The following is a 13,336-nucleotide window of genomic DNA, read 5'->3' as shown; positions in this document are numbered from 1 at the left end:
TTAGACTGCCCTGACCAACCATTACAAAGAAGGTTTCTTGTGCCTGGACTGGGACCTTTGTTGCTCCCTACGTCAACTTTAAAAATCAGTAGGCATTTTTATCTACTAACAGCTGAGAAAGAGGGCATGGGTACACTTCTCTTTGAAATAACATCGGAAAAGGATTTCTGAATAAACTTAACCAAGCATGTAAAAGACCTTGACAGTGAAAACTTCAGATCTCAGGACTAGAGAGGTGATGGTTCAGCAGTTAACAGCAGGAGCTGCAGGAGCTGGGCATGGTAGTGCACGCCTTTAATCCCAGCACTCGGGAGGCAGAGTCAGGAGGATCTCTGTGAATTCGAGGCCAGCCCAGTCTACAGAGTGAGTTCCAAGGCAGCCAGGACTACACAGAGAAACCCTGTCTTGAAAAATCAAAACAAAAAAAGAGCACTGGCTGCTCTTCCACAGGACCCAGGTTGATCCTCAGCATCCACATGGTGGACTCAGTCCCCTACACATAAAATAAAGAAAAAGAAAGAAAGAAAGAAAGAAAGAAAGAAAGAAAACTTCAAATCTCTGGAAAAAGAGATTAAGACACTGGAAAATGGAAGGACTTCTCATGTTCGTGGGTTGGTAGAATTAATATTGTGAAAATGACCATCGTATCAAAATAATGTATAGATTAAATGAAATCCCAATCAAAGTACCTAAACATTCTCCACAGAAATAGAAAAAAAATTCCTAAAATTTATATGGAGCCAGAAAAGACCACTGATAGCCAAAGCAGTCCTGAGCAAAAGTCAGAATCCTAGCGGGATTGCTATTCGAGAGGCCTTCAGCCTCCTCTGTGCCGAAGACTGCCTTGCATGAATTTTGAAAAGGCACATGGTGAGTTGTACTTTTTCCTCCAGCTGGCTATCTACGTATTCCTGAATATTTTTCAATAACCCTTCTTTTCCTCATATTTTCTTCCTGACATTAAAATGTCACTTTTGCATTGACTAAATATAGAACTAAGGCAGAAATTATTGAAATGTTTAAAAACCACAATATGTGGGCTGGAGAAATGGCTTACAGGTTAAGAGCACTTGCTGCTCTTCCAGAGGTCCTGAGTTCAATTCCCAGCAACCACATGGTGGCTTACAACCATCTGTAATGAGATCTGGTGCCCTCTTGTGGTCATACATGCTGTATACATAATAAATAAATCTTTTTTTAAAGATTTATTTATTTATACATACAATGTTCTGTCTGTATGTGTCCTAGCAGGCCAGAAGAGGACACCAGATCTTATTACAGATAGTTGTGAGCCACCATGTGGTTGCTGGGATTTGAACTCAGGACCTCTGGAAGAGCAGTCAGTGCTCTTAACCTGTAAGCCATCTCTCCAGCCCAATAAATAAATCTTAAAAAAAAAAAAAAAAACAATGTGACGTGATAAACACTGGCAAAATAAACAAAAGCAACTTGAGAAAACTAGGGCCAGGAAATTACCCATGTATTAATTTTCCTATTTTTCAGATACAAATACAGTGTTTTGATACAGGTAACCCACTCTCTTAAACCTTGTATGATATCTTCTCTTCATTTTTTGAAATGTCTTGTTGCATTGACACATTTATTTAAAGGAGCGTATGTGTGCACACAAGCATGTGTGCCCAGCACACATGTCACCTGCTCTCTGTTCCCTTCCCACGGTGTGGGTCCCAGCTGTCACATTCAAGTCACGATCGGTCTTGGCCGCAATCACCTGTTCCCACTGAGCCATCTCGCCAGCCCTCTCCCTAATTTAATTAAATTTATTTACTTATTGATTTAATTACTTATTTGAGGATCATATTTGTACCCAGATTGTTTCTTATTTTTTAATTTTTGAAATTAAAATATGATTACATAATTTTCCCTCTTCCCTTCCCTCCTTCCAGCTTTCCCACATCCCTTCCCTGTGTGCCCCCCACCCCACTCTACCCCCAGGACTTTCTCTCAAATTCATGGCTCTCCTTAATTTTATTTTTTTCTCCTTAATTTTAAAGGGGGTTTAGGAATAGATAACATTGGCAGTGAACGAAATTATAATTAAAATGAAGCAATTGTTTTATTTCACTCTCTCCTAATTCTGTTAAATTCAAGTACATCTTTAGCTTTGTACATCATACTTAAATTAAAACCTATGATATGGTTCCCATTGGAAATTTTTTTCTTAAAAGTCTTTGTTCTGGCCAGGCAGTAGTGGCACACACCTATAATCCCAGCACTCAGGAGGCAGGTGGATCTCTATGAGTTCAAGGCCAGCCTGGTCTACAGAGCTAGTCCAGGACAGGCTCCAAAGCTACAGAGAAACCCTGTCTCGAAAAACCAAAGGGAAAAAAAAAAGGGGGTCTTTGTTCTAGGGTGGGGGGGAATGTTAAGACCTCAGTTGACATCCTATAATTTTCCAATATTTTCTTCTGGATGATGGAAATTGGAATTTGCTTATTTCCCTTTAAGCATTTTTCTATATTATCTGAGTAGTTAAACGTTGTAAAGAACAATAAAGTTATTATTTTGTTGTTGTTTGAGACAGGGAAGTTGAAGTATTAGGCCCAGTGTTTTACTTCTGCAGTATTCTGCGTACTGAGACCTAAGGTCTGACCTGAAAACTGTAAATGTCATGCAAATTTTGAAGGCAGTGGGTTTTTGGCACCTTTGCTACTGACACAAGAATGGGAAATGATGGTAACTGCCTTCTATTACTTTGCAATTTGTACCAAAGCATCACATTGTATACCATAAATATATATAATTAAAAAGAGAAAGTCTTTTTAGACAAGGTCTCATGATGTATCTCTGGCTGGCCTGGAACTCACTGTGTAGACCAGGCTGGCCTCAAATGCAGAGACAGAGATCCCCTCACCTCTGCCTCCTAGTGCTGGGATTAAAAATTGTGCACTGCCCTGCTTAACAAAACAAAAACAAACAAAAAAGAAATCTTGTGGAGACTCCAGCTGAGTCTGCAAAGGGGAGCTTGGAACAGAATGTAGAAGCATTGTTATCTCTTTGTAAGGGGGAGTCCCCTTGAGGGACACCAGCCTCAAGATCACATTTATTTCTAAGGCCCGTGAACCTGTTCCCTCTCCCCTGTCTGTTTATGTGTATCCATCGCTCATAAAGATAAGGCTTACCATCAGTGTTTTCCTCCCCTGTCAACCAGCATGACTTCATTCGGAGGGAGCGGCCACCACGGGTCCTCATTGACCTCATACAGAGGACAAAAGATGCTGTCCGAGAGTTGGATAACCTGCAATACAGAAAAATGAAGAAGATCCTCTTCCAGGAGACGAGGAATGGACCCTTGAATGAGTCCCAGGAAGAAGAAGAAGTAGGTCCCCCTGACTTCAGCTTCCCGAGTTGGTACAGGGAAAACATTTTGGAGGATGGGAACAGAATGGGTGCTCTCTCCCCTAAGAAACACTCGGGGTAACAGAGACACAAGTGCAGCAACTCTTACTTAAGACAGACTGTGAAAAGTGCTGGGGGTCCAGCCCCAGTATGGGGGGTGCAGCGCACAGTGCTTCGTAAGGGGTGGAGGTATAATGGGATGGAGTTGACATTCATGAATGGGCACAGCAGAAATTTTTAAATATATTTTTATTTGAGAATTTCACTCATGCATACAAAGCCTTTCAGTCACATTCAGCCCCTGTTCTCCCTCCAGCTCTTTCAGGACCTTCTCCCCCTGCCCTGTCTTAGTCAGGGTTTCTGTTGCTGGGAAGAGACACCATGACCCTGGCAACTCTTATAAAGGAAAACATTTAACTGGGGTGGCTCACTCACAATTCAGAGGTTTAGTCCATTATCATCATGGTGGGAAGCATGGCAGCATGCAGACAGACATGGTGCTGGAGGTGAGAGTCATCACATCTTGATCCAAAGGCAACAGGAAATGAACTGTCTCACCAGGCAAGGCAGGAGCATATGAGACCTCAAAGCCCACGTCCACAGTGACACACTTCCTCCAACAAGGCCACCACTCCCTCTGGGGGTCATTTTCTTTCCAACTGCCACATTCCACTCCCTGGCCCCCAAAGACTTGTTGCCATATCATAATGCAAAAATGCATTCATTGCTGGGCGGTGGTGGTGCATGCCTGTAATCCCAGCACTCGGGAGGCAGAGGCAGGTGGATCTCTATGAGTTCGAGGCCAGCCTGGTCTACAAACTAGTCCAGGACAGGTCCCAAAGCTACAGAGAAACCCTGTATGAAACCCCCCCCCCCAAAAAAAATGCATTCAGTCCAACTTCAAAAGTCCCATAGTCCATAACAGTCTCAAACTTATTTTATTTGTTTGTTTGTTTGTTTTTATTTATTTATTTATTTATTTATTTATTTATTTATTTATTGTTTTTTTCGAGACAGGGTTTCTCTGTGTAGTTTTGTGCCTTTCCTGGACTCACTTGGTAGCCCAGGCTGGCCTTGAACTCACAGAGATCTGCCTGACTCTGCCTCCCGAGTGCTGGGATTAAAGGTGTGCGCCACCACTGCCCGGCTCTCAAACTTATTTAAAAGCCTAAAGTTCAAAATCTCTTCTGAGAGTCATGGCGACCTCTTAACTGTAATTGCCTATAAAATCAAAAATGAGATTACATACTTCCAACATATAATGGCACTGGATATACATTACCATTCCAAAACATAGAGAAGGGAGCACAGTGAGGAAATACTGGACCAAAGCAAGACAAAAACCAGCTAGGCAAACTCCAAACTCTGCATCTCCATGTCTGATGTCAAGAAGCTCTTCATATCTCCAACTCTGTTCAGCTTTGTTGACTGCAACACACTTCTTTCCCTTAGGCTGGTTCCACTCCCTGTTAGCAGCTCTCCTCAGCAGGTATCTCATGGCTCTGGCATCTCCAATATGGAATATGACATGTTAGTAGTGGGGCATAGAAGCAGACATCTTTAATTCCAGCACTAGGGAGGCAGAAGCAGGCTGTTCTCTGTGCATTCAAGGCTATCCTGGTTTACAGAGTTCCAGGCCAGCCCTGGCTACATACTGAGACCCTGTCTTCAAAACACAAAAATGAAAAAGTGGTGTATTGTCTACCATTTTGTATGACTGAGTGATTATATGTATTCTCATGTCTACATAGCAATTTACTAAGCTCATTTATGTATAGTAGGGTTGGAAAATAAGACTTATCTGTACCTACATTGACTTAGTGACATTTAATCTTGTGGGGGAAGAGCCTCTTCTGTGATGGTTAACTGCTATATCCACACTGTTTCACCTCAGCCCACTGTTAGTCTTTGGCCCAATAGACATGAATACCAGTATTATTTAATAGATACTTTTCATGAGATCACAGAGGAAAGCATGGCAGACGTGCATAAAGGAGACAGAATTTAATCACCTACCTCTGACGGTAGAATTCATACCCGTGCCTCATATGCAGTTACTCACTAATAGCCTGCAGGGAAGCCATACTGTTTGTCCTTCTAAAGACCCTCTCCACCACACTCCAGTTTCTGGTGACAACTTCAAATATTGTAGAGATCATCAGTTTTGTGGCCAGCAGTGTCTCTCTGGAGGACCTTGGTATTCCCAAAGAGCCCACCTGGACTCATGACACATACTGGGAACAATCCCATAGTGTCATGGCCATGTGTAACAGGGGAATCCCTGGAATGGTAGCATTTCAAGTCTTAAGACGCATAAACAGAGTGGCCCTGTGAGTATAAGTGAGTATAAGATGTCTGATCATGGTAGCATGTCCCCAAAGGTCTTCCACTAAAAAAAAAAGGAACTGGGGAGATGGCTGTGTGGATAAGTCTGCTTACTGTGTAGGCATAAGGACCTAAATTCCATCCCCAGAACCCATATTTTAAAAGAGCCAGGAGTCATGGCTCCTGCTTATAATCACAGCTCTGGGGAGGCAGAGACAAGAGGATCCCTGGAGCTGGCTGCCAGCCAGCCTAGCCTGCTTGGTGAGTTCCAACCAGTGAGAGACCCTGTCATAACATTCAAGGTAGATAGCTCTTTAGGAACAACACCCAGGGTTGACCTCTGTCTACTATGCATGTGTGCATACACACACACACACACACACACACACACACACACACACACACACTTGATCCTTGTACACCAACAGAAAAGCAGCTTGCCGCTGCAGAATTGAGTACTCAGTGGCCTAGTCAGTAAGTCAGCACTAGATCTCCAGGTGTTCTGTTTTTGTTTTTGTTTTTGTTTTAATCCCAGTGCCCATTTTTACAGGACAGTGAACATGGAAGCAACCTGAGCAGGGAGGTGGACAGCCTGGGCAGCATCCACTCCATCCCCAGCGTGTCCGTGAGCACAGGCAGCCGGAGCAGCAGTGTGAACAGCATGCAGGAGGTCATGGATGAGAGCAGCCCCGAGCTCGTCATGATGCAGGAGGATGAAGGCACTGTCAACTTCAGCGCCTCCATGGTGCACAAGAAGGTAGGCCTCCCTGGGCCCTCAAGAGCCAGGTTGGGTGGTCACAGCAAAGCCAGCTCAGGACACACTGCTTCCAGGTGGGTGGGCTTCCTCTTGGCGACCAAAGCATGGTAAGAGAAGAGCATGAAGGACTTCAGGTAATGAGTTGACAGAAGACCATGGTGGTCACTCCTCCTGTGGCTTTACCCTCTCCGGTTGCTCTGATAGCTGGCAGCATCCAGCAGAACAGTAAAGAAATCCCAGTGGAGCACAGTGGCACAGGGTCTAGAATGCTAGCCCCTGAAAGACTAAGGCAGGGGGATTGCCACCATTCAAGACTGCCCTGTGTTACATTATGAGCTGTAGGCCAGCCCAGGTTACAGAGTGCAATCAATCCTGTCTCAAAAAAGAAAGAAAAGGAAAGGAAAGAAACAAAAAACAAAACAAAAAAAAAAGGGGGCCTGGAGAGATGGCTCAGAGGTTAAAAGTACTGGTTGCTCTTCCAGAGGACCTGGGTTCAATTCCCAGCAACCACATAAATAGCTCACAACCATCCGTAACTCCAATCAGGTGGCTCTGACACCCTTTCTGGCCTCCTCAGACACCAGACATACAAAAATGCACAGACATTTATGCAGATAAAACACCTGTTCATGCCGGGCAGTGGTGGTGCATGCCTTTAATCCCAGCATTCGGGAGGCAGAGGCAGGTGGATCTCTGTGAGTTCAAGGCCAGCTTGGTCTACATAGCAAATTCCAGGACAGCCAGAGCTACACAGAGAAACCATCTCACCAAAAAAAAAAAAAAAAGGAAGAAAAGGAAGAAGAAGAAGAAGAAGAAGAAGAAGAAGAAGAAGAAGAAGAAAAAGAAGAAAAAGGAGGAAAAAAGGAAGGTCAAAGCCATCCCCAGAGCCTGATGGAAAGACACTCATCTTTCCAGAGGGAGAGGCCCTCCGTAAAGCAGTGACTCCACACCTCAGACCATCAGAAGTAAGCTTACAGCCAGGCCTGGCTGCTCATCTTTAACCCCAGAGACTCAAGAGGCCGAGGCTGGAGGATGGCAAGTTCTGTCTCAACACGAAAAGCCAAAGACAAAACAGCAGCAGATGAGGCCTGAAGACAGAACTCACTGGTGGCATCATGGGCAGGTCCCCTGGTTCAACCCTCAGGAGGAAAAAAGATTGGAAACAGTAGAGGAAGACACCGCTGTGGACCTCTGGCCTCCACATGTGCTGAGACACATACACAGCAATGCCAGGACATAAGTTTGTGCCTCTCTCATGATATATTTCACTTTATTATATAAAAATGTAATTCTTTTTTATCCTGTCACATAACTGTCATTTTAGTACTCAGGATGCTGAGGCAGGAGGATTGCAGATTCAAGCCAGCCTGAGCTACAAAAGCAAATTTATTGCATCTACTATAAGAGGGTACTGAGCAGGAGTTCTGCCCACAGAGTAACATCAGTTTTTTAATCTGAGGAAATATTTCTGGTGTGTTTTATCCATGAGCACACATGTAGATTTGCCAGATTAAAAATACATGGGCTTAACATGGGCCCCTAATCCCAAAGGAATTTCAAAGGACTATTTCATGTGTTGTTGAACAATAATATATATATATATATATTGTATGTGGAGCTGAGGACTGAACCCAGGACCTTGCACTTGCTAGGCAAGCGCTCTACCACTGAGCTAAATCCCCAACCCCGAACAATAATATTTTCATTACTTTTTATTTATTTAGTGTGCATGCACGTGTTTGTGTGTGTATACACGTGTGCCGCAGTGTCCCCGTGGAGGTCAGAAGACAACCCACAGGAGTCAGTTAATGCAAGTTTTGGGTTGGGGATTTAGCTCAGTGGTAGAGCGCTTGCCTAGCAAGTGCAAGGTCCTGGGTTCGGTCCTCAGCTCCAGGGAAAAGAGAGAGAGAGAGAGAGAGAGAGAGAAAGAAGAAAGTTTTGAGACTGGGTACCAAGTACCACTACCCACTGAGCCTTTCTCCTCAGACCTGATAATAATATTTTTGTTTGTTTGTTTGTTTGTTTGTTTCTGGAGCTGAGGACAGAACCCAGGGCCTTGTGCTTGTTAGGCAGGTGCTCTGCCATGGAGCTAAACCCTCAGCCCCCTTGATAATAATATTTTAAAGGTAAAGTATCACCAAGACACATATTTGGTCTTGACAGAGTGTAGCGTGGTGTTTGCCCTTCATCTCATAGAAGCATTCTTCAGAGACGTCAGCCCTCGGCTCCTCGTGGGCAGAGAGCAGGCTCTTACTGCTATTATGTTAACTGACCCTCTCCATGGCTACTTCTAAATCATGCCCAGCTCACAATCTGTGAGCACCATATACAGTGCTTAAACTCTGAGGGTCTGTGACTTGAAGGGACAATGTTCAACGAAGGTGACGTATCCTTGTGTTTGGGCTTCAGGTCTCAGGCCACATCCCCCTTATTTTTAAGTAGTTAAGTTGATTTGGAAACTTCAGCCTTTTTTAATCCAATGAGATTGAATATTTACAAATTTATTTCTTGCGCCTGGGAATGTCATTCAGTGTTAGGGAATGGTTGCCCCACCCAAAAGACAAAATACAAGTAAGCCAGATATGGTGGGCACCCCTTTAATCCCAGCACTCAGCAGAGGCAGATGGAGCTCTGTGAGTTCCAGGCCAGCTAGGCTACAGTAGCAAGACCTTGTCTCCAAAGAAGTCAACAAATAAAATGTAAAGCAAGCGGACTTCCTTTCCTGCTCCCCTGGGAATGGGTGTGTCCACTGTTAGAATGACTCACAGCCCCATCATTCATCTCTCTTGTACTAGATTAGAGATGGTGACCTGGTGCCAAACTGACCAGCAAGTCTAAGACTTCTCTTAGGAAAAAAACAGCGGGGGCCAGTGAGATGGCTCAGTGGGTAGGAGCGTTTGCCGCCAAGCCTGATGATCTGAGTTCAATACCCGAGGCTGACTCCTGAAGTTGTCCCTGACCTTTCACACATGCCATAGCATGTATATACACACACGTGCACAAACTACATCAATAAATGTAATTCTTAAACAAGAAGAAAAGGGTAAAGCAAAGACTCACATTATTCATTTTATCTGTCGTATTTAAAGTAAGTTAAACGTTTGGCCCTTGTCTTTGAACTAATTGCTAAAATAGTATCTTGACTTTTTTTTCTTTTTCTGAGACAGGTTTCACACTGTGTGTAGCATTTTTAATACATACTTTAGTGAGTTATTTAATGTGTCAATAACAATCAAAAGTCCTGTCCGATTTTAGCTTTCTGAACGTATTCCAGTGTCCATACAGCTAACACACATAAAGACACCAGTGACTTTTAATTTAATAACCAGGGCCCTAAACCTAAAACAGTCATAATTTTGCTTGTTTGGTTGGGGTTTTCTTCTTTGGTTGTTGGTTTGGGTTTTTTGAGGCAGAGGCTTACTAACGTAGCCCAGGCTGGCCCCAAACTGCCCTGTTTCCTCAGCCTCCTGAGTGCTGGGATTGTAGGCATACATCACCACACCCTGGGTTCTAGTTTTTATTAGTTTTATTACGTATGGGTGTGTGGTGTGAGCACTGTGGCTTCTGGTGCCAGTGGCCATCTTTGCACGTGAAGTCACCACCGCTTGAAGTGTGACCTACCGCCTCTGCCACTTACCCCACGGCCTCTCTCTATGGCCCTGCTTACTTCTCACCAAAGGCGTGGCCCGGAGCCTCAGACTTTGTGTCTCTTATGAGGCTGGCCTCGAAAAGTTTCAGGCTTTTCTGATCCTCTCATGTTAAGCAAGTTCAGTCTTAGATATGGTGTAATTTCACTAGTAAATACACCATGATGAGAGAGGGGCCTTGCAAGAAGCTTAGGCCCACTGCAGGGCCGCAGTCACACACCAAGCTCTTTTGTCTATGTGCCGCAAGTTCAGACCGCCTGGGCAGTCATACAAATTAATTTAAAACAATCCTTCAAACATTTTTTTCCTGTTTTAAAATACCTATGTTAAAGTTTTTTGTTTTTTTTGTTTTTTAATTATTTCAGGAGTGGGGCAAGCCTCTCACTGTTCTGCCCACAGTGACCTCAAATTTGTGAATTCTCCTCCCTCCTGGAGAAAGCACAGGTGTGTGTTGGGGGGTGCTGATTATAGGTGTACACAACCTCCTCACCCAGCATAAGTAATGCATTGTTTATTTATTTATTTATGATCATTGTAGCTTTTACATCAAAACCTGGTTATAACATTTCATTTCCCTCAAAAAAATCTACATATTTTGATTTTTTTTGACAATTTCAGATAAATGATATAGTTTTGTATAGTCTGAATCTCTTCGGCCCGGGCTTTGTAATGAAGAGGAGGGCAATTATATGTTTTTTAAAATTTTCTGTTACTCCTGGAGAAAATGCAAACAAATGGTTTCTCCTAAAACCCTGGGGAATAAGAAATTGATTTCTCCTTCCCCATCTGAGCATGTGCTATTTTAAAATCCCCCACTGTTGAACATGGCTTTGAGCTACAAATTGCCAGAGTACTGGGGGGGGGGGGCTGTTTTTAATTTTTTTAGGTTAACCTCCCAGCTGACTGAATGACTAGCTCATCTTGTACAGAGGGGCATGGTCCTCTGAAAACATGTTTCCTTTAAAAGTCCTTTCAGTTGCTTTTAAGGAACATCCATTATCATCCATCCAGGGCATGTTATTTATTTATTTATTTTTCTTTCCACGGGGCGTTAGAATGAGATTAATCATCTTTGGCCATCAAGAAAGCACTGAGCTCGATTAAATCAGTCAAGGACATTAAATACCAGCCTCGCTGAGTCTGCTGGCATACTGATGCCGAGTTGAGGTACCGTTTGTGAAAGTACCATTTGGTTTGGAATTGTACGCCTGTCTCTTTAAATCTAAAAAAAAAAAAAAAAAAAAAAAAAAAAAAAAAAAATCCTTTCAGAAGCTGTAGAGAGAAGGTGCTAGAACTGTGTACGATCATGACTGGAAAGCAGGATCCCTCAGTGACTGCCGAATCTTCCCAGCACAAGACAGAGAGGCGGCTGGTGGCCACAAGCCTCCCCTGATCCCCCCCCCCCCCCCCCCAGAAGAAGGATGACCCCACCGACCAGCTCACAGATCCAATTCAATTGACAACGCAGCTCTTTCAAGGGAATGAGGCGGAGGCTCGCTTTTATGTTAAAAGCCACCAGCATCCTCCCCGCCAGACACGGACATGACATTTTTAAAGGAATTATCTGGTCGCCGCGTCTCAAGCAGACCGTGCTGAAGCGTCCGTCCGCGCCATTCTCTCCCCTCTTCCTTTTCGCTTTTGCATCTATGTAATTCCGGAGGTAAAGGGGGGAAAAAAAAGCCTGCCAGGGAGTCAGAAGGCATCCCACGAGCGATCAGCTGACACTCCTAACCGAAGGCTGCAATGTGTTGCTTATTCATTTTATACCGTGGGAGCTGCGGGGACTAGAGAAGCTGAACTATGCATTTCAAACAGCGGTGCTTGTTCAGAAAGAGGGGTGAGAGAGAGGCAGCCGGCGAGGAAAGAGCGCAGCTGGACTTCCTTCTTCTCTTCATCCATTTCTGCAGGATCATGTATTCGTAAGGGATGAGGCGGGCCACGGCGATCCCAGGCCTGAGCCGCGGCCTACCCAGTCAGTTCAGAGCCAGGCCCTCCACTATCGGAACCGAGAGCGCTTTGCCACGATCAAATCCGCGTCTTTGGTAAGCCGAGGCTGCTCTCCCCACCTTCCCTTGCCTTCCCCTCCTCCCTGTCTGGCAGCCTCTGGCCCTCCCTGAGCCTCCCTCGGCTTCATGGATGGGAGGAAAAGCAGCCAGGGATGTTGTCTCCCTCTAAATAATTTTATTCATTTTAGGGGGGGAAAAAAATCTGTTGGCATAGCAACCTGATCTGAGATATTTAGCATTGTCTATGGCATAGGAAAAAAAAAAAAGCCTGTGTGTGTGTGTGTGTGTGTGTGTGTGTGTGTGTGTGTGTGCTGTATATGTAAAATATAAGGTTTGAGGATGAGTTGCTGGCATGACCAATTTTTTTTTTAAAGCGATCTGTGTTTTAATCAAAATAAATAATTCTAAAAATATTTTTTAAGGTATGGATGTGTGTAGGGCACTATGCTTTTTATATAGGTGCATGTGTGTCTCTATGATACACACACACACACACACACACACACACATCAAAAGGTAAAACACAATTTAAAAAATATGTATATATGGTTGCCGGCTACCATCTGTAATTGTAGAAAAATCAGACATTTGCTTCCCAGGGGTAGTCCACTGGCTCGTTCTGGTTCATTCATTTATTTATTGCAATGGTGGCAGTGGCCGAGCTTCCCCCATTTAACCCCTGAAGAATTTCCTGAGAGCCACAAAGCAAGGAGGGCTTTGTAGGGGAGGCTGGCAGCGGCTGTGGGAGCCGAGGGGCTGTCGGATTCCTCAGCATTTTTACTACTGCGAATGTGATTGCTGGGTGCCCTTGTAGTAGCAAAAGGGGTGTGCGCAGGAAGACTTAGTTTTCATGCCTCCTCCCCTTGGCCCCCCACGCGTGCGCGTGCGCTCTCTCTCTCCCTCTCTCTCTCTCTCTCTCTCTCTCTCTCACACACACACACACACACACACACACACACCCTCTCCCTCTCTCTCTCTCTCCCCCCATTTCATCCGTAGCGATTGGAACTCTCTTTCAGCCTTTCCACCTGAATCTCACTTCTTCTCCGGCAGGAAAATTATTGAAATATGAGTTGTTTTACCCAAATGGATGTTAGAGGTCACATGAGCGGGAAGAGTTACTGTACACTGCTTGGCCGTTCCATCCAGAACCCATGATGACATCATCTGAGGCCGACCCAGAAATAATCGGTTTTTTCTTGTCCTATTTTTCAAGCCTGATTTCTACTTTTATCCCCCCT

The 13,336-nt window shown here is 44.3% G+C and overlaps 1 protein-coding gene across 3 annotated transcripts in view; it reads left to right on the top strand.

Annotated features, from left to right (window-relative positions):
• Window positions 1-13,336, top strand: part of Taok3 (TAO kinase 3) — a 167,239-nt gene that overhangs the window by 114,559 nt on the left and 39,344 nt on the right. For 2 of the 3 annotated variants that reach the window (XM_036171725.1, XM_036171726.1), the window contains 3 exons: window positions 3,173-3,340; window positions 6,236-6,442; window positions 11,997-12,131. In XM_036171725.1, the coding sequence (XP_036027618.1) occupies window positions 3,173-3,340; window positions 6,236-6,442; window positions 11,997-12,131 (510 nt within the window). Of the gene's footprint in view, window positions 1-3,172; window positions 3,341-6,235; window positions 6,443-11,646; window positions 11,750-11,996; window positions 12,132-13,336 lie in introns of those variants that run through there. The other variant, XM_036171727.1, reaches the window with a different exon arrangement.

The sequence above is a fragment of the Onychomys torridus genome, chromosome 22 (genome assembly GCF_903995425.1).
Source record: "Onychomys torridus chromosome 22, mOncTor1.1, whole genome shotgun sequence".
In the NCBI taxonomy this organism is placed as follows: domain Eukaryota; kingdom Metazoa; phylum Chordata; class Mammalia; order Rodentia; family Cricetidae; genus Onychomys; species Onychomys torridus.
This window is presented reverse-complemented; position numbering and strand designations above follow the sequence as displayed.